This window comes from Chiloscyllium plagiosum, unplaced genomic scaffold (assembly GCF_037043375.1).
Source record: "Chiloscyllium plagiosum isolate Xiang-an unplaced genomic scaffold, Cpla_swu_hap1 HiC_scaffold_37, whole genome shotgun sequence".
Lineage (NCBI taxonomy): Eukaryota > Metazoa > Chordata > Chondrichthyes > Orectolobiformes > Hemiscylliidae > Chiloscyllium > Chiloscyllium plagiosum.
In genome coordinates this window covers 28761180-28788554 of record NW_028270175.1, presented here as the reverse complement: position 1 = coordinate 28788554, position 27375 = coordinate 28761180, and the positions used below count along the sequence as shown (strand labels likewise).

General features: G+C 42.8%; 1 protein-coding gene across 10 annotated transcripts in view; it reads left to right on the top strand.

Moving 5' to 3' along the window:
• The window catches only part of vps13d (vacuolar protein sorting 13 homolog D), a 314700-nt gene that overhangs the window by 265035 nt on the left and 22290 nt on the right, over positions 1–27375 (top strand). For all 10 annotated transcript variants that reach the window (XM_087980553.1, XM_043675642.2, XM_087980550.1 and 7 more), the window contains one exon: positions 2881–3076. In XM_087980553.1, coding sequence (XP_087836679.1) covers positions 2881–3076 — 196 coding nt within the window. The remainder of the gene's footprint in view (positions 1–2880; positions 3077–27375) is intronic.

Genomic DNA, 27375 nt, shown 5'->3' with positions numbered 1-27375 from the left:
TCCATTTTATTCGCCATTTTAAAGACGGCTTTGTATGATTACAGCCATTTTAGTTATAGATTAACCTTCTTCGACCCATCAATAGGTACTGCAAAATTTGTCACAAGTATTGTGTGACCATAGTTCTGTGGCTTCCATCACCATGAAATGCCTCTATGTATGAAGGCTATGGCAAACTTGAATAAAGGCTTTGTCAACTTGACCAACAGAAATAAATCTCCTCCATCATTATATTGTGTTGTTGCAACGAGAGCTAGAGATCCAGTGGTCCCCTACATTTTTCCAACACATCTGTTTGCTGTTTCTCACTGCCATGCTGTTCCTTCACAACATAATCTGAAAACTTTGCCAACACTTAGCTCTACCTCACCATCACTGCTGTTAACCACAACATTGTCTCTAAGTTGTAATGTAGCTTGACCAGCATTCAATAATGGATGAGCTGAAATTCCCACCAACTAAATGTTGTGAAGACCCAAAACCAATGTCTTTGGATGTAGCGCTTAATGTTTACTCTCACCATAAGACTTAGGAGCAGAATTAGGCCATTTGGCCCTTCAGGTCAGCTCTGCTCATGGTTGATATGTTCCTCAAACCCATTCTACTGCTTTCCCCCATAACCTTTGATCTTCTTACTGATTTTTAAACAACCCTATCTCTCTATCTCTGTTTTAAATGCACTGTGACTTGACCTCCACAGCCTTCTGTGGCAATGAGTTTCACAGGTTCACCACCCTCTGGATAAAGAAATTCCTCTTCTGGTCCTAGTCTCTCCTACTAGAGGAAATATCTTCTCTACGTCCACTCTATCCAGGCCCTTCAGTCTTCTGTAAGTTTAAATCAGATTGCTCTCATCCCTCTAAACACCATTGAATATAGACAGAGAGTCTTAAAACACTGCTCATATGTCAAGCTCTTCATCTCTAGGATCTTTCTTGTGAGCCTCCTCTAGACTCCCTGCAAGGCCAGTACTTCCTTCCTTAGATACAGGGCCCAAAGCTGCTGACAATATTCCGAATGCAGTCGGACGAATACAGTCTTGGTACTTTGTATTCTAGCCCTCTTGAAATGAATGCTGACATTGCATTTGCCCTCCTAACTGCCAACTGAATCTTCATGTTAACTCTGAGAATCCTGAACTAGGACCTTAAAGTCACTTTGTGCTTCAGTTTTCTGAAGTCTTTTCCCATTTAGAAAATAGTCTATGCCTCTATTCTTCCTACCAAAACACACAATGTCGCACTTTCTGACATTGTATTCCAACTGGCACTTTGCCCACTCTCCTAGCCTGCCCAAGTCCTTTCACATCCACCTGTCACTCCATTTATCTTTGTCATCTGCAAACTTAACAAGATGCCCTCAGTTCCTTCATCCAGATTGTTAATGTAGAACATAAAAAGCTGTCCGAACAGTGACCCCTGCAAACCTCCACTAGTCACAGGCTGTCATCCTGAAAAGGCCCTTTTACCCCACCTACCCTTTCTGCCCGATAGCCAATTCTCTATCCATACCAGTACCTTGTCTCTAACACCATGGGCTATTATCTTATTTAACAGCTTCCTGTGCAGCCCCATGTCAAAGGCCTTCTGGAAATCCAAACAGATCAGGTCCACTGGCTCTCCTTTGTCTAACTTGGTCATTACCTCCACAAAGAAATATAACACATTTGTCAGGCATGACCTCTCCATGACAAAACCATGTAATTTTACCATGTAATTCCAAATACTCCGCAATCTCATCCTTAATGATGGAGTCTTAACATCTTAACAACGACCAAAGTCAGGCCAACTGACCTATAATTTCCCATCTTATTCCTCCCTCCCTTCTTAAACAGGCATTTACAGTAGCCATTTTCCAGTCTCTGGGAACCTCCCTGACAGCAGTGATTCCTGAAAGATCATCACTCTCCTTGGCAACTGTCTGACGCTGTTTGCAACCTTGATATCATACTTGACCTTGAGATGAACTTTTAACCACATGGTCATGCCATCACTAAATCTGCCTCTTTCCATCTCCATAACATTGCAGATTTCATTCTTGCTTCGATTCACCTACAATCTAAGACCACCTCTTTCCACCTCATGTGTGATATTGTTACCTCTAATCTTGATTGTTCCAATATACGTTTAACCTGTTTCAAAATTCTAAACTCTGTAAACTTGAGGTCATGCAGAACTGCTGCCAGTATCCTAACTCATTCCTTCATCACTCCTGTGTTCACTACCCTACATTTGCAGCTGCTTGAGCAGTGCTTTGCTTCTAACATTCTCATTCCTGTTTTCAGACCACTTCATTTTTTTTTTGTCCCTCCCTGTCTCTGTAATCTCCTTCAACCACTTGACCTTTTAAAATCTCAATGTTGCTCCTCATTTGGCTTCTTGAACGAGTCCAGTTCTATTCCTCCTCCTTTGGTGGCTGACCCTGGGGCTACCAAGGCCCAGGTCTCTGCTACTCCTTTTCTAAATCTCTCTACCTCCCTGCCTATCACTTCTTTTAAGGCACTGCTAAGAATCTTATGCTTTAATTCAAGCTTTTTGCCTGCTACCTTAATATCTCCTTTTGTGGCTTCACACCGAATTCTGTATCGTAACTGCCTATGAATAGGTTATGTAAAATGCAACTTATTTTTATACACAGTACACCATTAATTTTTCCTAGAATAAATTACTGTCAGATTTCCACTGTGGCAAAAACTGAGTTCTCCACTGACATCACTACGAAAGTGTGAATTTTTTCATGCAAACTGGATAGAGATGTCAGGGGAAACTAGTTTGTTTTCATGTTAATTTTCAGATTATGCTTTTTGAAAATTGTCCTGTCCAAGGGAAACCAGTGACTAGATTTTTTTATTAATTTTTCTTTCTTGTCCACCTCCCACAGGTATACTTGGTGGATTCACCAGTGTCATCACTTCAACAGTAGAAGGAGTGAAAACAGATGGTGGCGTCAGTGGTTTTTTCTCAGGTCTTGGAAAGGGACTTGTCGGCACAGTAACCAAACCTGTAGCAGGTGCTCTGGACTTTGCTTCAGAGACTGCGCAGGCTGTGCGGGAAACCACAACAGTAAACAACTACAGGTAAAGGAGAAAGCGCTGCACACAGTTATAATAAGGGCGTTCATTAAATATGGGGATTTCTCAATGACCTTAAACACTCACTACTACTTATTGTTTATGATGCAAAGCACTACATTCAGAAGTTTAAGCAAAAAGTATCTAATAGGCAAACAGATTAGACCCTTGGAGATTTTCTGGGTCATCCTTGCAACTTAAATAGGCAAATAGGATTATGGTTGAATAGTGATATTGGCAAGGCTGTTGATGAAAAATTGCTGAATCCTTAACATTAATAATTAATGGTCTACATCAGGAGACAAAAAGGGAACTGGAAAGATAGTAAGCTTTATTTTAAGCAGTAGTCTTCGGGTATCCAGTTTGACGTATATAAATTTCTGGACAACCCTTACATTGGCCTGTCAATTTGAAAACAGAATAGATCTTAAATATTCTTTATGAAATGTTATGTTTCTATACTAGAACTTAGACATTACAACTTGTAAGTCGCTACCTTTAAAATAATATGACACATATCTGATTTCAATATTCAGAATAGCTTTTATGATATATTTGCGATGTGCAGTAAGGTTTTATAAGTAGAAGTGCTAATACAGATGTGTGGGGAAGGGCTTATGCAATATGCACAGATTGCTAATATTGTTTGTGCAGGTTACTAATATTATGTGTGCTGGGTATGCTAAGACTGCATGTGTGTTCAGATGTATGGAGAGAATGTGATATTGTGTAAATTGGCTCTACCAGTGCAGTTGGAAAACAAGCTATTGGAAAAAATATGATGCTTCATGCAAGGGGAAAGACAGTATAGACAAGGATGGCTAATGTTGCATGTTCAGGTGTGTTAAAAACAAAATCATTTCTTTGTGTATATACGTGCTAACAGCACAGCAAAAGCTGAACAAATCAAAACAGACAACCCTTTCTTAGAAAGCTGGCATAATTAAAAGGGTGTTGCAATGTTTCAGTGTGTCCCAGGGTTCAGATGACCTTGATAAAACTCTTAGGCTTTATTTGCCACGGTAGCCAAGTACTTTGTTGTCCCAAGTAACCTAGTATTGTTGCTACCAATGGGAATTATTGTGTAAAATTGCAATACTCCGAGCGGTTTGCAGCATTCATGGTATTTATAAATATTGGTGAGATTTGTCTCTTGATGTTACATTGTATAGATCACTTGCTCTACTCATGCTGCCTCAGTTGAATTTTGTCAATAATTTGCATCCTTTGCAATGATTCTGATATGTATAGAATGTTAACATGTTGCAGTCTGAGTTATCCACCCCATAATACAATTCAAGTGCGTATAAACTATTGAGTACATACTGCTCTTGATGCATTAAATTTTGCTGTCAAGCCAGAACCCATGCCTCACAAATTTACAGGCTGTAAAAGCAACAAAATACTTCAAGGAGAAAGCTTATTTACTTTCAGTTTTTTTTTAGTATGAGGCTGTTCAATCTTGCATGATTTTATCTGGCAATTCAGTCATTCTCTATCAGGCCTTTGGAAGAATTGGAGTTTTGGATATTCAGGCCAGTTTGAAAATATCTTCAAAACTGTACATAATACAAATATTCGTGAAGTCTGCTTTAACCAATAATAACATAACATTAATTATTATGAAGACCTCATCACATTGCTGCATCTCAACCACTTTACGTAGCAAATTGTTTTTTTAAGTACAGTGACTATTATCTAGAGAAGCTTAAAAAACTGCAGTAAGATAAACCACTATTGCATCAGTGTAGTTTTTTTGGTGGTAACGGCTGAGTGGCGCAGTAGGGATTCGCTGGCCGGCACATGAAAAAGTCATTGCCCTTGAATAAATGCAGTGGGATCTTTGTAATCTATCTGAACAGCTCGACATCTGTCCTGACTGAGAAACAGCAGAGTTATTAGTTCAACCTGGAGTCTGTTCATGACAGTTCACGTAAACAGTTAATTAATGCCTGCACATCACAGGGGGCAGGGAGTTAGTTTTACGACTGTATGCAAACTGTAAGCAGAGGAATGTGTTTAACAGTGTTGGGTAGTGGAGCAATTTTTGTGTAATCAAGGTTGGCATTAGAGGCTTGTAGCTGAAGGCAAATATTTGATCTTTAGGCCCCCAACAAAGGCAACTGATTAAATCAAAACAGAAAACTGTAAATGAAAACCAAAACCTGATTACAAACCATGTGGAACTACTTGTAAGGATCAAAACTTAATCCCAAGAGCTCATAACACAAAAGCATGCTGAGTCACCAATCAACCGTGATGCTGGATTTGTTTTCTTCCTCAAGTTCTAGTAAAATAAGCCACCCTCTTATCTCTGCAGATAAAATTTCCCATGTATGAACATATGAATCATTGCAAATATGGGCCATCCATGCATCATCCATAACTGCAAGGTGATTATATTGGTGGATCCACATTCAGCCTGTGTCAAAACCGTGCTAAATATGCCCCATTTACACTGGGATGAATCCCGAAGGGTTAGCAGCTACAAAAAGTCAAAAGAAAAATGGAAATTATGTCACTGCTGGTGACAGCTGGTCCACCAAGTGTCTAAAAGTTTTCAGTTCAATAAGAATCAACCATGCTGCAAGTTAGAGAGTTGCCTTTACATTTTGTGTGTATGTTATTGACCAATAAGCTGGTTAATTTCAGCAAGATAGATTCTGTTGAATAGGAGATGAATGGAGATTAAAGTCGACCTGTTTTAAATATGTGTTATTCGTTGTAATGTGTAAAAGGCTTATTGAAAACATTTGCAAATTTTGAAAAATACCAATTTTGATTCTTCTTGTCCTGGTCCTAGCTCCCCAAGCTGTTTGACTTGTTTTTACTCTTGTTTGTTTTTTACCCTGTAGTAATTGTTATTCATAGCCCACACGTTGCTTACAGGACCAGGTTTACATGGTGGTTTCTGTGAGATCATAGACGTTTGGCTGCGCTATGATCTCTTTGAACTATTCACGGTCATATACTTCCTTGCCTGAAAATGGACCTAAGGGATTTAAGCTGAACGGACAACATTGTTAATTGGCACCATTTGGTAGTGTGTTTGGATTTATGACAGCTGTAAATTCTAAAACATCCCCTCCCCAACAAAAGAAAAAAAAGAGCAGTTTATAGCTGTGTGCAATGCAATGTATTTTTTTCAAACTGATTTTGTTTCATTATATACTTTTTAACCTTGTCTCTCCCAGACCTCAAGGCTCACCTTTTTATTGTGTGTTTTGTGCTCATTTTCTGAACTAGGTTCACTTTCAATGTCCTGAAGTCATCTTATTAAGTATAACTTTCTGCTGAAGCAAGTCTGCCAACACTCCTTTAATAGCAAACAGTGAATTTGGTGAAGTGTGACTGAGTTCCAGAAAGTCAGTAGAATGTGAAGTGGCCTTTAGTGCATTGTTTAACAGGATGCTTCAAAGCTCATAATGCACACAAGGGTTTAAGCAGGAAGTTTCAGTTGTAACCAGAATGACTGATTACTTTAGTGTGTGTTTTACAAGCAAAACCAGATTCTTCAAACCTTATTATTGCATATTTGCTGAGTCCAAGTGTCCATTCCAGCTTCTCTCAGCATTGTGATTTGAACTTACTTGGTTCCTCTTAAGTCCTCTGAACACTTAGCTGTGCGTGAATATTTGAATGTAGGCTGAGCAATGGCTCGACGTTGTAAAGGTCAGTGGACTAGACCTGTATCATTGTTTTGTGTCAGACAGATATGAAAGTTGCCAGATTATTTTCTAAACAGAACTTAATTTATAGCTTTACAACTGTAAGTGAACACAGGTCTAGTCTTTCTATTTTGATCAATAATACTGTCCTGTTCAGTTTCTCCCTGAATTTTTATCTTACATATTTACTCAATTGCAGTAATTAACTTATTAGTTCAAAGATGTGGCCATCACTGACTAGGCCAGCATTTATTGCCTCTCCGTAGTTGTCTAAAGGGCAGTTAAGAGTCAATCCATTCACGTCTCCTCTAACAAGCCTTAAATGTTTATGCTATCACCTTTTCCCCAATCCAAACACTCTAGAACCCATTTCACTCGGAAAAGGCTTTAGAAATGATCCCGAAGAGTATAGTCTTTCTCAAACTGTCCAACGTATTACCTTGTAGACTGCTTAGATATGAGCACTGAGATGGAGATGTTGCTTTCTAATCCTTTGACAGTAGTGCAGGCTGTGGCATTGTCAACATGACTGATGAGTTCAACTTTCATTTAAGCCAGTTTTTCACAGATACCTTATATGAACCTGGTAGGTTTATATTCACAATGTCTTTGGCTGTCTGAGGCATGGGAACTAGGAATTAGATACACAAAACATTTTCAACACCAGTGTAAAGGCAGCTTTTTTCTTTACATTCCTGGAACCCAAGGTTAGTGATTCTAATAATCATTGTTTCATCACCCTAGTTTTACCTTCCCCAACCCTGGTATCCTCCAGTATGAGTCTTGAACTTTTACCTTTGGAGACTTTTATGGTAATACTAGCAATCTGAGAATAGTTTCAAAGGATTACCACTGAGAAGCAAATGTAAATGGATATTAATCATGAATGGAAATAAAGATTATTGGTTATGGTAAAAATTTCATTTTAGTTCCAAATGTTAAAGGAGTAGCAGTAGAAGTTTGTTTCATATGGTTATTAAGGTTTGAGGAACAAAGGTGCAGTTAAGATGAGGATCAGTCCAATACAAAATGGCATGATAGGTAGAAAGGGCCAATAACCAATACCATGCTTCTTACTGAGGTAGGAGTACCACTTTTCTCATCTAAATATAACTCCAAAGTATTAATCGAACCACACTATGCTACAAGCATCTAAGCAGTATGAAATACTTTTGCAGTACTAATGATCTTGATGGAGCTTTGCATGTGTGGTACAAAACTATCCAGGATTTGTTAACCCACTAAAAATGGTTTATGCAAGTCTTAGCTGAAAATGTGTTGCTGGAAAAGCGCAGCAGGTCAGGCAGCATCCAAGGAACAGGAGAATCGACGTTTCGGGCATAAGCCCTTCTTCAGGAATGAGGAAAGTGTGTCCAGCAGGCTGAGATAAAAGGTAGGGAGGAGGGAGTTGGGGGAGGGGCATTGGAAATGCGATAGGTGGAAGGAGGTCAAGGTGAGGGTGATAGGCCAGATTGGGGTGGGGGCGGAGAGGTCAGGAAGAAGATTGCAGGTTAGGAAGGCGGTGCTGAGTTCGAGAGATTTGACTGAGACAAGGTGGGGGGAGGGGAAATGAGGAAACTGGAGAAATCTGAGTTCATCCCTTGTGGTTGGAGGGTTCCTAGGTGGAAGATGAAGCTCTCATCCTCCAACTGTCGTGTTGCTATGGTCTGGCGATGGAGATCGACCTTGGTGGAGTGGGAGGGGGAGTTGAAGTGTTGAGCCACGGGGTGGTTGGGTTGGTTTGTCCGGGTGTCCCAGAGGTGTTCTCTGAAACGTTCCGCAAGTAGGCGGCCTGTCTCCACAATATAGAGGAGGCCACATCGGGTGCAGCGGATGCAATAAATGATGTGTGTGGAGGTGCACGTGAATTTGTGGCGGATATGGAAGTATCCCTTGGGGCCTTGGAGGGAAGTAAGGGGAGGAGGTTTGGGCGCAAGTTTTACATTTCTTGCGGTTGCAGGGGAAGGTGCCGGGATTGGAGGTTGGGTTGGTGGGGGGTGTGGACCTGACGAGGGAGTCACTGAGGGAGTGGTCTTTCCGGAACGCTGATAGGGGAGGGGAGGGGAGGGAAATATATCCTTGGTGGTGGGGTCCGTTTGGAGGTGGCAGAAATGACGGCGGATGATACGCTGTATATGGAGGTTGGTGGCATGGTAGGTGAAGACCAGTGGGGTTCTGTCCTGGTGGCGGTTGGAGGGGCGGGGCTCAAGGGCGGAGGAGCGGGAAGTGGAGGAGATGCGGTGGAGGGCATCGTCGATCACGTCTGGGGGGGAATTGCGGTCTTTGAAGAAGGAGGCCATCTGGGTTGTACGGTTTTGGAACTGGTCCTCCTGGGAGCAGATGCGGCGGAGATGAAGGAATTGGGAATATGGGATGGCATTTTTACAGGGGGCAGGGTGGGAGGAGGTGTAGTCTAAGTAGCTGTGGGAGTCAGTCGGTTTATAGTAAATGTCCGTGTTGATTCGGTCGCCCGAGATAGAAATGGAAAGGTCTAGGAAGGGGAGGGAGGAGTCTGAGACGGTCCAGGTGAATTTGAGGTTGGGGTGGAAGGTGTTGGTAAAGTGGATGAACTGTTCAACCTCCTCGTGGGAGCACGAGGCAGCGCCGATACTGACATCGATGTAGCGGAGGAAATGGTGAGGGGTGATGCCAGTGTAGCTGCGGAAGATGGACTGTTCCACATATCCTACGAAGAGGCAGGCATAGCTGGGGCCCATGCGGGTGCCCATGGCTACTCCTTTGGTTTGAAGGAAGTGGAAGGATTGGAAAGAGAGGTTGTTCAGGGTGAGGACCAGTTCAGTCAGTCGAAGGAGGGTGTCAGTGGAAGGGTACTGGTTGGTACGGCGGGAAAGGAAGAAGCGGAGGACTTTGAGTCCTTCGTGATGAGGGATGGAGGTGTACAGGGACTGGATGTCCATGGTGAAGATAAGGTTTTGGGGACTGGGGAAGCGAAAATCATGGAGGAGGTGGAGGGCGTGGGTGGTGTCCCGAACGTAGGTGGGGAGTTCTTGGACTAAGGGGGACAGGACCGTGTCGAGGTATGCAGAGATGAGTTCGGTGGGGCAGGAGCAGGCTGAGATAATGGGTCGGCCGGGTCTGTCAGGTTTGTGGATTTTGGGCAGGAGGTAGAAATGGGCAGTGCGGGGTTGTGGGACTATGTGGTTGGAGGCGGTGGATGGGAGATATCCTGAGGTGATGAGGTTATGGATGGTTTGGTGGTGGGAGGTGGGGTCATGGTCAAGGGGGCAGTAGGAGGAGGTGTCCGCGAGCTGGCGTTTAGCCTCAGCGGTGTAAAGGTCGGTGCGCCAAACTACTACCGCACCTCCCTTGTCTGCCGGTTTGATAGTGAGGTTGGGGTTGGAACGGAGGGAGTGGAGGGCTGCACGTTCCGAGGGTGAGAGGTTGGAGTGGGTGAGAGGGGTGGAGAGGTTGAGGCGGTTAATGTCGCGGCGGCAGTTGGCTATGAATAGTGAGGTTGGGGTTGGAACAGAGGGAGTGGAGGGCTACACGTTCTGAGGGATAGTGAGGTTGGGGTTGGAACGGAGGGAGTGGAGGGCTGCACTTTCCGAGGATTGTGAGGTTGGGGTTGGAACGGAGGGAGTGGCGGGGTGCACGTTCCGAGGTAGTGAGGTTGGGGTGGATCTCCCATCCACCGCCTCCAACCTCATAGTCCCACAACCCCACACCGCCCATTTCTACCTCCTGCCCAAAATCCACAAACCTGACTGCCCCGGCCAACCCATTGTCTCAACCTGCTCCTGCCCCACCGAACTCATCTCTGCATACCTCGACACTGTCCTGTCCCCCTTAGTCCAAGAATTCGCCACCTACGTTCGGGGCACCACCCACGCCCTCCACCTCCATGATTTTCACTTCCCCAGTCCCCAACACCTTATCTTCACCATGGACATCCAGGCCCTGTACACCTCCATTCCTCATCACGAAGGACTCAAAGCCCTCCACTTCTTCCTTTCCCGCCGTACCAACTAGTACCCTTCCACTGACACCCTCCTTCGACTGACTGAACTGGTCCTCACCCTGAACAACTTCTCTTTCCAATCCTCCCACTTCCTCCAAACCAAAGGAGTAGTCATGGGCACCCGCATGGGACCCAGCTATGCCTGCCTCTTCGTAGGATATGTGGAACAGTCCATCTTCCGCAGCTACACTGGCATCACCCCCCACCTTTTCCTCCGCTACATCGATGTCTGTATCGGCGCTGCCTTGTGCTCCCACGAGGAGGTTGAACAGTTCATCCACTTTACCAACACCTTCCACCCTGACCTCAAATTCACCTGGACCGTCTCAGACTCCTCCCTCCCCTTCCTAGACCTTTCCATTTCTATCTCGGGCGACCGAATCAACATGGACATTTACTATAAACCGACCGACTCCCACAGCTACTTAGACTACACCTCCTCCCACCCTGCCCCCTGTAAAAACGCCATCCCATATTCCCAATTCCTTCATCTCCGCCGCATCTGCTCCCAGGAGGACCAGTTCCAAAACCGTACAACCCAGATGGCCTCCTTCTTCAAAGACCGCAATTTCCCCCCAGACGTGGTCGACAATGCCCTCCACCGCATCTCCTCCACTTCCCGCTCCTCCGCCCTTGAGCCCCGCCCCTCCAACCGCCACCAGGACAGAACCCCACTGGTCCTCACCTACCACCCCACCAACCTCCATATACAGCGTATCATCCGCCGTCATTTCCGCCACCTCCAAAAGGACCCCATCACCAAGGATATATTTCCCTCCCCTCCCCTATCAGCGTTCCGAAAAGACCACTCCCTCCGTGACTCCCTCGTCAGGTCCACACCCCCCCACCAACCCAACCTCCAATCCCGGTACCTTCCCCTGCAACCGCAAGAAATGTAAAACTTGCGCCCACACCTCCCCCCCCCTTACTTCCCTCCAAGGTCCCAAGGGATACTTCCATATCCGCCACAAATTCACCTGCACCTCCACACACATGATTTATTGCATCCGCTGCACCCGATGTGGCCTCCTCTATATTGGGGAGACAGGCCGCCTACTTGCGGAACGTTTCAGAGAACACTTCTGGGACACCCGGACAAACCAACTCAACCACCCCGTGGCTCAACACTTCAACTCCCCCTCCCACTCCACCAAGGTCATGCAGGTCCTTGGACTCCTCCATCGCCAGACCATAGCAACACGACAGTTGGAGGAAGAGAGCTTCATCTTCACCTAGGAACCCTCCAACCACAAGGGATGAACTCAGATTTCTTCAGTTTCCTCATTTCCCCTCTCCCCACCTTGTCTCAGTCAAATCTCTCGAACTCAGCACCGCTTTCCTAACCTGCAATCTTCTTCCTGACCTCTCCGCCCCACCCCAATCCGGCCTATCACCCTCACCTTGACCTCCTTCCACCTATCGCATTTCCAACGCCCCTCCCCCAACTCCCTCCTCCCTACCTTTTATCTCAGCCTGCTGGACACACTTTCCTCATTCCTGAAGAAGGGCTTATGCCCGAAACGTCGATTCTCCTGTTCCTTGGATGCTGCCTGACCTGCGCTTTTCCAGCAACACATTTTCAGCTCTGATCTCCAGCATCTGCAGTCCTCACTTTCTCCTTATGCAAGTCTTAGCAAATTTACATATGGGTTGCAGCCAATTTCAGACTATCCATGCTGCTTGAAACCACCAGCAGCAGCACACAGTTATGCAATGTAAAGACTAGCATTGTCTGCCTTCTCTTACGATTCTCTCCCATCAATAGAGTTTTTATTTTTGTAGTTGAACTCCCCACATGTGCACTATCACAAGTTTGCAAAGAAGAGCTTGAAATTCTTGTTGCATTGGCAATATAAAACCGTCTTTATCTCAGGGGCAGAAATTTGGAACTGAATTCATTTATGCTAATATGCCTTTTTTTTTGGAACTAAATCAAAATTTTGCCTGAACTTCTTTCCGTATGGATATCACAAGCAGTACTTAAATCTTTACATCATCCACCTGAAATCCCGCCATCCCCATCTAAGTTATTGCTATCTGCATCAATGTCTGCAGGACCACTTTTGTTAGGGTTTGTCTTTCTTTTGAAGTGATCAGTTGATTTGGGGAAACTATTAAGTTTAAGGGCTCTTTGTCAGACTCAGCTGACCCTGTTACATTACAGAAAGTACTACAGTGCAATCCATTGTACACCACATAACATGGAAATCCTGCTGAACAAAAAAAAGCCTATTGATTGCCCAGGCTGTGGATGTCATATCATGGAATAGTCTTCCTAGGACCACAGACATATGTTAACAGCAATAACTAACATGGATATATTTTACAAATTTTGCAATTGGAATGGGGAACTGAGCTCTAAAGTTAAAGCTAAACATAAATGCTTTAATCAGTTCTCAATCCAGTATTTCAACTTAAGCTAAGTTTGACTGCCTGGAATTCTTGAAAATTCATTTTGAGGTTTTTCAAAGTTATCAAAGCACTGAGAAATCTGTCAGCTATCAATATTAAAACTTTGTGTGAATTCTGGTGCGTGAATGCATGGAATTCTTTTATCGTAAGCTGGTGATTGGCTGATTTAGCAGTACAACATGGTCATGTATATAATGTATCCAACTCAAAACAATGCCAGCATGATGATGCCCTATACTAATCAAAAATAATCCACGTTGATGACTTAATCTCAATATACTCATCAATTATGCTCCAATGCTGCTTAGGTTCACTCAGCTCTAATTTCCATTTCTTTTTGCTTTCTATACTTGAGCTACTTACATGAAAATCTTGACTACACATGGTGTTCTGTGTGATTTATCACGTCCATTGTGTGTGGGAGAGATTGTTGTTCTGCCTAAAAAACTTCTTGGCCAAAGAACATAATTGAACCTATTTGTTGCTGAACCTCGCAAGAAACATACAAATCATGGAAGGGCACTGCTTCTACTGTAAAAATAAGTTTAATAAAGTTGGCCACATCACCTGAGGTTTGCACTGTGGGAATATAATGATTACTGCAATGCAAATGTAATTAAGAATAAGGTGAAGCTGCAGTGCCCTATACAAAAATTCTATAAATAAAATCATACTAAGCTATATGGGAGATCTGTCAGCTTCTGTCAGTCAGTACCCTCTCAGGACAGATTTTGGGGTACTGAATGTTATAGAGTATTCCTCATCTGGAATTCCAGTAAATAATGCAATAGTTGACCTTAGCACTGCATCATATAAAAGTTAGACCATAAGACTATAACAAATAGGAACAGAGTAGGCCATTCAACTCCTCAAGCATGCACCACCATTCAACAGGATCATGTTTGATCCAACACAACTCGCATTCACTTTCCTGCCCTTTCCCCATTAACCTTGATTTCCCCCACTAATCAAGAATCTATCTCTCCCAGCCTTAAAGGACTCCTCCCCCTCTGTTCTCTGTGGCAAGGAGTTCCAAAGACACACAACCCTCAAACAGAAGAAATTCCTCCTCATTTCAGTCGCAATTGATGCCCCTTCTTCTGAGACTCTGTCCTAGGAAGAAAACATCCCCTCAGCTTTCACCCTATCAAGCCCCTTAAGAATCCTACATGTCTGAATGAGATCATCTCTCATTCTTCTAAATTCCAATGAGTAGAGTCACACCTTTTTAACCTTTGTTATATGACCGTCCCTGCACCACAGGGATCATCCTATGACCCTTCTCTGAATTATTTCCAATTAAAGTATCTTCCCCTTAAATAAGGGACCAAATCTGCTCACAGTACTCCAGATGTGGTCTCACCAGCATCTTGTTCAGTTCTAGCAAGATTTCCCTACTCTTACACTCCAATTCCTTTAAAATAAAAGCCAACATTCCATTAGTCTTCCTGGTTACCTGCTGTAATTAAACGTTGAACAAATAAAAACAGAAATTACTTGATGGATAGAATTTGTTTATTTAGATACAATCCCTGATCAGAGAGTCATACTCGACTTGACAGTGACTTGATCCTTTTAATTCAATAATGACTATTTAATATTTAGTTTATGCTGAATTCAGGAGAAGTGCAAAATGCAGGAGTGAGCTCATCCATCAGCATCGAAAAGAGAACAAGGTAAACTCCCTGTAGTGCGTGCAAAGAGTCTCTATGTTCAGTACAGTAAATTGTCCTTTTGTTTTTGTCGTCAGTGGATACAAAGTATCTTTCGAGAGCTTTGATTATTTTTCCTGTGTTCTGCGTTCCACATTAAAATTGTAGAGGCTGGTATTTTGAAATAGTAGGAAATAGCTTGCATGTCTGAATGTGCAGCCACTGGCCATTTGGAATTTTAAACAATGTGTTTCTCAGTTAAATGCCATTCATTCCCCCAGTTAGCAATTCAGTACGAATGGTTACAGTCAATGCTTGTCTACAAAAGGCGCTTTCTGCACACTGTATTTAGTAGTTCCAATTTGGTTACCTCAGTTAACAGCCCACCACATAATATGTGCTTTACCATGTACCGTAGTACCCAAGTTCAAGCCTTTCTGGATCAAATCCCAGTCTTTGCCTTCTGAAACAGAGCATACAGCAACCACTTTGTGGGCATAGGAACAAAGTGTGCTTTTAAAATAAAAACAAACCTCTGAGCAAAGGCATGTCAGATGAAAATTCTGCCAAATAGGCCTGCTTTTATATCCCTGGAGTCTAGCCATAATCATGGAGAGACAATATTCTATTGTGTTAACTGAATGCAGCTTAATATACTTTGTACTAGTGGGCTTCGTTGTTTCTTTTATAATATTCACTGGCAGCAGTTTTGTTTTAAACCCAGGCTTTTCTTTTCCATCCTCCCCACCCACCATTTCTTCTAAGATCATTTCTCGGTGACCAGTTCGATAGATGCTTTCAGTCTCTGATAACTTTAACCCAGCTTCCATTCTCAAAATGTTCTACACAGTGATTGCTGAGTGGATGCATCACAGCAAGGTGCGGTCCTGTCCTTATACTATATCCACACACATAAACTCTTCCTATTTCAGATCATTGGATAGTGACTGTGAAACAGATTTTTCTCCAAGAGATGCTTCTGTTCCAAAGAAGAGACCACCCGGACTTGAAATGTTCGTCTCTGCATGGGTACTGCCCAATCTGCTGAATTTCTCCAGCACTTAGTCTTTATTTTGGATTTGCAGCATTTTGTTTACGCTACATTGAGGAGCTAGACCAAGCCTTCTGAGCCAGAATGATACTGTTAACATTACAGTGCATATTGTGTGTGAATGTATAGAATAAACAAAGTATTTATATCGATTTTTTTTTCTCTATTGGATGCTGAAGGGAATCTGAATAAGATGTTTAGATCGTTAAAAGGATTCGATAGAATTGAAAAGAAAAAATTATTTCCTATGGCATGAGAATCAAGAACAATGGGACTTCAGTTTAAAATTAGAACAATCATTTAGGTGAAATCAGGAAGGATATTTTCTCTCAAAATAGTAATAGAAATGTGTAATTATCCTTGCAGAAGGCTGTCAGTACAAGGACAGTTGGAACTACAAAGGTTAAAATAGTGAAGTGAAAATAACAACCGGTGTGAAATAAAAGAGAGAAAATGGAATTGAAGTAAAAATCTAGAGACATTTTGCTCCTATGTTCCTGTGCAGTCAAGATTTAAAAAGCCGCTACTGAGAAATGTTTTTCATCTGACCATAGATTTGCATTATTCAGTAGTAACTTGCAGCACCAAATACAGCTATTCATTTTCGTACCATGTGTGCAATTTTGTTAGTGTGAAACTTCTTCTCCCTAACGTGTTTCCCTGCCACTTACTATTAAACAAGTTTTTGTTTTGTCACTACCTTTTAAAAATTAAGAGTTTGGTTGGAACAGAAAACATATGGTTGTTCAAAAATGTAGAAAAGCAAATAAGCTGATATCAGCTGAAATACATGATGGAAATAAACATTTTGGACTATACGTTGGGGGTAGTAGCATAAGTCAGTTGACCACAGTAATATTGTAATTTCTGGATCATTAGTAGTGAATCTGGTTCACTGTAAAATACACCAGTGAATTTGAAAAGAACAGGAGAAAAGAGCGTGGAAATTGACAAGAGGTAGTTGTAATCAAACTTGACTTTTAAGACACTTTAATCTCTCCCATCATTGCTTAATCTGGTTTCTGCTCCACCCACTGCACTGTCTCTGCACTCATTAGCATCATAAGTGGCACCCTGTGCAACTGTAGCAATAGCTTCTTATCCCTTCTGTTTCTGTATCTCTATGCTATATTCAGTTCCATACTCTTCTGCAACATACCTCAGTGGCATGGTTATTGCCAGTTTCCGCTTGTAATCCGTCACCATTCAGGCATTGTTTAACTTCCAATGGCTTTGGAATGGTCATCTCTTACATTTACTAATGTCTTTCTTAGTCCCGTCCCTTCACTGTTTACATGTTCTCCTAGGAAGCATGGGGACAGCTTTCACAAGTATATTGATGACACCCAACTATGTGCTGCTGTGTTAACCATGAATCTAATTCTCCCATTACTAATCCAAATTAAGATAGAGGTGGGCAAAATTTCAAAAAAAACTGTACACAGAATTTTTGGTTCCTACCAAAAACTATGTACTTCACCATTCTCTCCATCTGAATCATGAAATACAGAACCTTGCCCCACTACTTCACCGCGAGTGATCCACTATGTTACTAAGACAAAGAAGAAGCCAGTTAACTCAGTTGGCTGAATGTCTGGTTCTAGATTAGATTAGATTACTTACAATGTGGAAACAGGCCCTTCGGGCCAACAAGTCCACACCGACCCGCCGAAGCACAACCCACCCAGGCCCGTTCCCCTAAATTTACCCCTTCACCTAACAGTACGGGCAATTTAGCATGGCCAACTCACCTAACCTGCACATTTTTGGACTGTGGGAGGAAACCGGAGCACCCGGAGGAAACCCACTGGGAGAATGTGCAAACTCCACACAGTCAGTCGCCTGAGGTGGGAATTGAACCCGGGTCTCTGGCGCTGTGAGGCAGCAGTGCTAACCACTGTGCCACCGTGCCGCCCTTGATGCATAGTGATATCATGGTAAGCCATGCCGCTGAGGTTACCATGAAAGATTCTCCTTCCGAAACTCGCACCTTGCCTGAAGAGTGGTGACCATCACCATTCATCACTCTCTAATGAGAGAGCAGCCCTATGGTCTGGTAAGACTTTGGTGACTTTACTTTCACTAAGACTGCTTTATTCAGTTTATCTAGCACTTATCATACCTGTCCTTCTGCACTTCTCCATCACACAGATGGATCAACAGCAGGTTTCCTCATTTCAACTCATCCCAAAAAAAAGCCATATCCCCAACAACCTCACCCGTATTTCCATTGTCCTCTTTACACTTATTGATCTGAACGTTTGACATGAAAATTTTCATCTACACTTCCAAATCCCCCTCATATCTTTGTGACAGTGCCTTATCATGCCTTAATACCTTCCACTCTGACATTTATTGTTGTTCACTCCATCATTAATGAACATCAGCCACAAAGTTCCTAACTTCTAGAACTATGTCTAGTTCTCGCCTTGTCTCACACTCCATATTTTTAGAAGTTTTCCAAAGGCAGTTCTCCAGAAATGACTTTTCTCCCTTTCCATGCCTTCCTATTGGTAAAAAAAAATCTTGAAACATCATCTTGCGTGTAAATTGAAGTGGAAATCTTGTTGAAGAAAACATTGATTTCATGATTTCCATAATGTGAGAAATAATCAAAGTAAAAATAATGATGAAACATGGGTCTAAATAATAAACGTCAAAAACACACAAGGCATTCTAAATAAAACCCTTTTCCATTCACTGAATTGCAGGTAATGCCAAAAAATCAGGCTAACCTACTTTACTGGAAGAGTATTGCATCTCTTTCCCTGATGCCCATCTGAAATTGGAACCAGAGTGTGAAAATCATTATCTTTTCTGTAACTTTGGGTATGGTAAGCCAATACTATAGGCCCTGACAATATTTCAGCAATCTTACTGAAGACTTTATACTCTCGAAGTTAAACTGTTTTAACTTTAAAAATCACACAACACCAGGTTATAGTCCAACAGGTTTAATTGGAAGCACACTAGCTTTCGGAGCGACGCTCCTTCATCAGGACATTTGATGAAGGAGCGTCGCTCCGAAAGCTAGTGTGCTTCCAATTAAACCTGTTGGACTATAACCTGGTGTTGTGTGATTTTTAACTTTGTACACCCCAGTCCAACACCGGCATCTCCGAATCATGTTTTAACTTGGCATTCATCCAGCAATCTGGAGAATTGCCTCAGTATGACCAGTATACACAGCATGACAAACTCAACTCTGCTTCTTACTACCTCATCAGTCTACTCTCGATCATCAGTAAACTAATATAAGGTGTCATTAGCAAGGCTATCAAGCAGCAGTTGTTCAGTCACCTGCTCACTGATACCCAGTTGGATTCCACCAGGACCATTTGGCTCCTTATTACAACCTTGGTACAAACATAGACAAAAGAGTTGATCTCCTGAGGTGTAGGTGACTGCCCTCAACACCAAGGTCACATTTAACCAATTGTGGCCTCAGGTAGCCCCATCAAAACTGGAATCAGTATGAGTAAGTGAGGTGCAGGCACTCCACTGGGTGGAGTCATACCTAACACAAAGGAAGATGGTTGTGTTTATTGCAAGTCCGTGATCTCACTTCGAGGGCATCTCTGCAGGATGGTGACCTCGGCCCAACCAGTTCCAACTGTTTCACCAATAGCTTTCTATCCTTCATAAGGTCAGAAGTGTGATGTTCACTGATGATTACACAGTGTTTAGTACCACTGACATTTGCTACTTCTCAAATATTGAACCTGTCCAAGTGTCACCAGACACATTCTTTCCTCTCCTCCCATTCATTGTCGGCCTTCTGAAGAGACCCTCGCCTCTGTAACACTCTAGCCCACTCCTCAAATCTACCAATCCTGCCCCAAACCAATCACTGCCCTTTTCCATCTTCTCAGCCAACCATCCATACCTTCCAGGTGAAGTGGTGGTTTACTTGTACTACTTTCATTTTAATCTACTTTATTCGTTATTCGTGCTATGATCTGTTCTACACTGGGGGGGTCCAGATGCACATTGGATGACCCCTTTACAGAACTGCTGGTCATTCCTAACCACGCACAACCCTAACCTTCCAGTTTCTTGCCATTTTAAATCAACACTTTGATCTCATAATCATGTTTCTGTCACTGGCCTGCTGCAGTGTTTCAGTGAGTGAAGTTCAGTGAAAGATTTTGGAAACAGCACCTTGACTTTGGATTAGACATTTTACAGCCTTCCAGACTCCACCCTTTGTTTAGCAGTTTCAGACTCTGAACTCTCTTTTTCGCTCTCTTTCTCTTCCCCTTCTCTTTCCTTCTCTTTCTCTTTTATCTCTCCCCCCCCCCCCCCCCCCCGAAACCACCATCATACTATTTCTTGTCATGTACTGGTTTGCTTCATAGTTGTGCTTTTACACTGAGATGGCTATCATTCCAGCATTTACAGTTAATTGCTTTGTCTCCTCACCACAACCTTTATTATTCCTGTTGTCTTTTATTACATGATGGGTTTGTTGCTTACTGTCTCTCACACTTTACCCAGTCCATAACTATTTTGTTCTTTCTCTACCCCTCACCTTTTTACTAACGCAACCCATTACATTTCTACCCTTTTTCTCTCTCCACTGATACTTCCTGATCTGAGTTTTAGCAACTTTTTCCATTTTTATCTCTGCTTTCTGGCATCCACTGTATTTTGCAGTTCGCTCAGGTCAACTTTGCACCTCACCTCAGGTCAAACCCACCATCAGTTGTGTCTCTCTAATGAGGGTAGCCATGTGATCCTCCAGGACTTGGGACAGCATGGTGACTCAATGGTTAGCACTGTACCTCACAGCGCCAGGAACCCGGGTTCAATTCCCACCCTTGGGTGACTGTGTGGAGTTTGCATGTTCTCCCCGTGTTTGGGTTTTTGCTGAGCTCTGGTTTCCATCCAAACAATGTGCATGTTAGGTGGATTTGCTATGCTATATTGCTTATGGTGTCCAGGAATGTGTATGCTAGGTGGATTAACCATGGAAAATGCAGGGTTACAGGGATCAGCTAGGGGGCAGGGTCTGGGTGAGGATGGCCTTTGCAGGGTCGGTGCAGAACCAATGGGCCAAATGGGATTCTATGACAATAGCAACTTTAATTTTGCTCTTTCCTCGAACTGCTTACTCCAAATGAGGGAGCCTCCTTTGTAAGGAATGTAGCTTGGAAAATGGGTGCTAGTGTGACATAGTCATTCAGTTGACAACAGCATGCACTGAAGAGACTGCCTGCTCAAAGTGAAAGATTGCTCAGACTAAACGATTGAGAGTCAAATATGGTAGTCATTTTTCATGTGACGAAAGCCAGCACTAAGATAAATCCCTATTTAATCTGTTGTTGGTGTCATTAGTCGAGAGCAGATGTTGGGCAGGACATTGGGAGAACTCCCTGATTGTTGTCAAATGGCACCATGGAATACTTAATGGCCAACCTGAGCTACTGGAGCAATCGCACATAGACTTTAATTTGAAAGAGGGACCTTCAACATCACAGCAGTCCTTCAGTCCTGCCCTTAAGTGCTTGTAAATTCTGTATTGAATGAGACTTACAACTCACAACCATTTAAAATGAGTGAGTAGAAGTAAGGCTGGAACAAGTGTTCTCGTGAACAGGATAAATAGGGTGGTTACTAGGTCTTTAAACTTATGAGTCGGGGGGAAGGGAAAGGAAAAGCGACAGGGGGTATGGAGTCAAGTACAAAGATAACCAGCAGCTTAGCATGTGTGCAGGGTTTAAGTTCGAGGCAGACTAGGAATGAAGCCAAAAGGAAGGATAACTTAGGGCATATCACTAGAGATGTTGGAAATCACGATAAGAAAATTAGCTTTAATGCACTTTACTTGAATGCTCGTAGTATTCATAACAAAGTAGATAAATTAACGGCACAAATCATCAAGAATGATTATGATGTGGTAGGCATCACAGAGACGTGGTTGCAGGGGGTTAAACTGGCAGTTAAACATCCAAGGATTTACAACTTATCAAAGAGACAGGGAGGTGGGCAGAGTGGGCGGGGTTGCCTTGTTAGTTAAGAATGAAATTAAATCTATGGCACTGAATGACATAGTCAGAGGATGTGGATGGAGTCTGTGTGGGTGGAGCTGAGGAACCACAAAGGCAAAAAAAAATAATAGGAGTTATATAGAGACCTCCTGATAGTGGTCAGGACCAGGGAAATAGATAATGCATGTCAGAAAGGCAAGATCATGGTGATCATGGGGGACTTCAATATGCAGGTGCACTGTGTGAATAGTGTTGCCGGTGGATCCAAAGAAAGGGAATGCTTACAGGATGGCTTTTTGGAACAGCTTGCAATGGAGCCCACAAGGGAGCTATGTAATGAGCCAGACGTTATAAAATAACTTAAAGTAAAGGAACACTTAGGAGACAGTAATTATAATATGGTAGAGTTCAGTCTGCAGTTTGAAAGAGAGAAGGCAAAATTGGATGTAGTGATATTATAGTTAAATAAAGGTAATTACACGGGCATGAAAGAGAAACTGACGAAAATCGACTGGAAGCAGAGCCGAGCAGGGAAGACAGTAGAGCAGCATTGGCAGGGGTTTCTGGATGTAGTTGAGGACACAGTACAGAGGTTTGTCCCAAAGAAAAGAGAGATTATCTGGGGGGTAGATTAGACAGCCATGGCTGACAAAGGAAGTCAGGAAATGTATCAAAGAAAAAGAGAGAGCCTATAAGGTGGCCAGAACACAAGGAAATCAGAAGATTGGAAAGACCATAAAAACGAACTAAAGACAACAAAGAGAGAAATAAGGAAGGTGAGGATCAAATATGAAGATAGGCGAGCCAGTACTATTAGAAATGATAGTAAGAGTTTCTTTCAAAACATAAGAGAGGCAAAAATAGACATTGGACCGCTTCAAATTGATGCAAGAAGGCTTGTGCTGGGAGATAAGCAAATAGCTGAAGAACTTAAGTACTTTTGTGTCAGTCTTCACAGTGGAAGACATGAGTAATATCCCAACAATTAAGGAGAGTCGGGGGCAGAGTTGAGTATGGTTACCATTACAAAAGAGAAAGTCGTTGAAAAGCTGAAAGGTCTAAAAATTGATAAATCTCCAGGCCCTGATGGGCAGCATCTTTGAGTTCTGAGGAAGGTGGCTGAGGAAGTAGCAGAGGTGTTGGTTGCGATCTTTCAAAAGTCACTGGAGTCAGGGAAATTCCCAGATGATTGGAAAATTGCTGTTGTAACCCCCTTGTTCAACAAAGGATCAAGACAAATGATGGAAAATGATAGGCCGATTAGCCTAACCTCAGTTGTTGGTAAAATTCTAGAATCCATCGTTAAGGATGAGATTTCTAAATTCTTGGAAGTGCAGGGTCGGATTAGAACAAGTCAGCATGGATTTAGTAAGGGGGGGAATCATGCCTGACAAACTTGTTAGAATTCTTTGAAGAGCTAACAAGTAGGTTAGAACAGGGAAACCCAGTGGATGTTGTCTATCTAGACTTCCAAAAGGCCTTTGATAAGGTGCTTCACGTGACGTTGCTTAGTAAGGTAAGGGCCCATGATGTTCAAGGTGAGCTACTGGCTTGGATTGAGTAATGGCTGTCTGACCGAAGACAGGGAGTTGGGATAAAAGGTTCTTTTTCGTATTGGCAGCCAGTGACAAGTAGTGTCCTGCAGCGTTCAGAGTTGGGGCCACAGCTGTTCACTTTATATATTAATGTTCTAGATGAAGGGACTGGTGACATTCTGGTGAAGTTCGCCAATGATACGAAGTTAGGTGGACCGGCAGGTAGTATTGAGGAGGTGGGGAGGCTGCAGAAAGGTATAGACAGTTTATGGGAGTGGTCCAGGAAATGGCTGATGAAGTTCAACGTGAGCAAATGCGAGCTCTTGCACCTTGGAAAAAATACAGGCATGGACTATTTTCTGAATGGTGAGAAAATTCATAAAGCCAAAGTACAAAGGGATCTCTGAGTACTAGTCCAGGATTCTGTAAAGGTTAACTTGCAGGTTGAGTCCGTGATTAAGAAAACGAATGTAATGTTGTCATTTATCTCAAATGGGTTGAAATATGAAAGCGGTGATGTGATTCTGAGACTTTATAAAGCTCTAGTTAGGCCCCATTTAGAATACTGTGTCCAATTTTGGGCCCCACACCTCAGGAAGAACATAATGTACTGGAGCATGTCCAGTGGAGATTCACACAGATGCTCCCTGGAATGGTAGGCTTAACATATAATGAACGGCTCAGGATCCTGGGATTGTATTCATTAGAGTTTAAAAGATTGGGGGAGATCTAATAGAAACTTACAAGATAATGCATGACTTGGAAAGGGTGGATGCTGGGAAGTTGTTTCCATTAGGCGGCGAGACTCGGACCCATGGGCACAGCCTTAGAATTAGAGGGGGTCAATTTAGGATGGGAATGAGGAGACATTTCTTAAGGCTAGAGTGTGGTGGTTCTGTGAAATTCATTGCCAAGGGGCACAGTGGAGGCCGGGACGTTAAATGTCTTCAAGGCAGAAATTGACAAATTCTTGATCTCGCAAGGAATTTAGGGCTACAGGGAGAGTGTGGGTAAGTGGATTTGAAATGCCCATTAGCCATGATTAAATGGCGGAGTGGACTCAATGGGCGGAATGGCCTTACTTCCACTCCTGTCTCTTATGGTCTTAAAGGCAAGAGGAAATGTGATTGCAATTGGAAGATATTATTCTTCCTATTTTGCTGAAATAGTTCAGCTACAGCAACTATTCTGCGTTGTGTACCTATTAGCTGATATGAGCAGTGAACATATTGAAAAATATTTTTAATATTCATTGAATAAATTTTAAATATTGCTATGGCAGTAATAGTAATATCAGTATTCCTGCTTCAGGAAATCCCGTTGTTATTCCAGTGCCAAATGCCCACTGCAAAATGAGTTTTGCAAACTATTTCATGGATGAGGCAAGGGTATTTGTTATTGAGGTAGAGAAGGGAAGAAAAACGTGCCTGACTAGTCTCACACACACAAGAACATGCTTCCTGCTCGATGATCCTGAAGCAATATTGATGACAAGAACGAAGAGATGTGAATTTCAAAATATTCTGCTTGTCCAATTGAGAGATGAATGCAAAACCGAAAGCCTTCTCATCTTCCAGCCCCATTATTCTCTTCCACACTGCTAAAGGTGCTGGATACCGATCCAAGGATAGCCAGGTGGCTGCTTTTTTTTTAAAAACATGTGAGCTGTTTCACAATGGAAGGAATGAGAGCCAGAGTTGTTTGATTTCTTGCCCTATATCTACAAGCATTATCTTGTGCCAGGGAAAATCCTGTGCCTGTCACCATGGTGAGTTTTGTAGTAGGTGGCATTTAATCAGGTGAGACAGTTGGGAAGAGAGGCCCTATCACCTTTCCCACCTCCATTCTAATTGAGTCTGTGGCAGGAAGGTCCATGCACTGCATTTTCACTGATTTCAATTGAAGCCTTAATGGGCAGTTAATGCTGCCATCCCACAACGTCTGCTATTAACCCAGCAGTGGGCAATGGGATTTCACCATACGGAAATATGAGGAGCAAATTCAAACATGGTTACTTGCAGGCTCAAAGGAATGAGGTAGGGGAATCTCTCTTTCACGGCCACTCAATGCTTGATCAAGAATCCTACGGTTGGGAGGGTTTGGTGTCCTACTGAGAGTCACTGCCCCATCACCTTCCCTGGGATGCTGCTGTTATGTGTCTTGGCAAACAAGGCTTCTGCCCCATGGAAGGCCCACTGCTGGCCTCTAAAATGTATGATTGGAACAAGGCAAAACTCTTATAGAGGTGACATGGGACATTCACCAGCTTTTCAGTAGTGGCAAAGTCCCTTGCCATCTCCAAAACAATTCTATTTTATATGTCCCACCATTTGCATTTGGGAACTGTCCTGGTTGATTTTTGTTCCACCTTCCTAGCCTAGTAGTACAGGGCCTAATTGCAGCATTTCATCTCTTCTGTCAAATCGTTCTGCTGTTTCAGTGCGTTGCCATTAAGTTCAGCACATATAACGAAGCACCAGACTTCAAAATTGATTTTGTACTACACAAAATTCCAACCTACATTTATAATTGTACCACAAAAATCCACATATGTCCCTTGATATTGGTCTAAGGTCCATGGCAATGAAACACTTTAGCTGCTTTTGCATTGACTTCATTTAAGTTTGGATTGCAGGCAACCGACATTTGTCAACTGTCTCTCTGCTAAATTAATCTCTCTTTTATCACTGGCACACTCATCTGCCTGTATTTCAAGTGCATGAGTGTTCCATCATTAAATCGACTTTACTAGCTTTTGAGCTACTGTTCGCTGTTTACTTTTCTACCAAGTATCATTTTCCTATCCAGTGCTGGGCAGAAATCGAGCAGGCTCAATTCGTTGACACACACAAGAGCTACAAATGAGACAGGCCCAAGTAATGCTGAACATACAGCACCAGTTTGTAGAATGTGAATGTATCTGTTGTATTAGAGCAAAGGACTTCTAACTAATTACAACATACAGCATAAAATTTGCACTCTAGATTTTCTCCATTCATTCCAATACAACTACTGATTAACTTGCAATAGAAATAGGATGAAATTAGAAGCCTGAACATTCTTACCTTGTCTTTCATGTGCTCTTCTCCCTGAAAGAGTGTACATTATTCATGCATTAATTTCTCTTTCCCCAATTTTTCACAGTAATTGTACCCCAGTGGTGTGGTTTTCATGAGAATGAGTGGCTTCATTAACTTCAGTAACTTCAATGCATCTAATCAGTTCACACTGCCCAGAGAAACAATTCAGAGTGATTTGACCCTGGAATAAATGACTACAGGCCAACACCTGTTGTGCTGTCAGCTAGTCAAGGAATTCTCAGGGTAACATTGTTCAGATCAACTCTCAGTATGTCATATAACATCAACTTCACTGAATGTTGAGGAAAATCAATCTGTAGAATAATAGTCTATGTTTGTATGTAGATGGAAAAATCAATTTTATTAAAGTTTATTTAGACACCAGGCATTGAGTTACCTTGGGCTGAAGGCAATCTCCTAGATTTTCCTCTTTCAAGGCCCTTTGATTCATTTAACTGGCAAACGTCAAAACTTTATGCTTTATCTAACAAAGTGCATACAGCTTACAACTGTAATAGGAAAAAGTGAGGACTAGTGATGCTGGAGATCATAGTCAAGAGTGTGGTGCTGGAAAAGCACAGCAGGTCAGGCAGCACATGAGGAGCAGGAGAATTGGCATTTCGAGCATAAGCTCATCAGGAATGAGGCTTGTGGGCCTAGGGAATTGAGAGATAAATGGGAGGGGGTGGGGCTGGGGGGAATGTAGCTGAGAATGCAATAGATAGATGAAGGTTGGGTGAAGGTGGTAGATCGGAGAGGAGAGTGGAGTGGATAGGTGGGGAGTAAGATGGATAGGTCAAGAGGATGGTGCCAAGTTGGAAGTTTGGATCTCGGATAGTGTGGGAGGGAGACAGGAAATGAGGAAACTTGTGAAATTCCCACATTGATCCCAAGTGGTTGGAGGGTCCCAAGGTGGAAGATGAGGCGTCCTTCCTTAA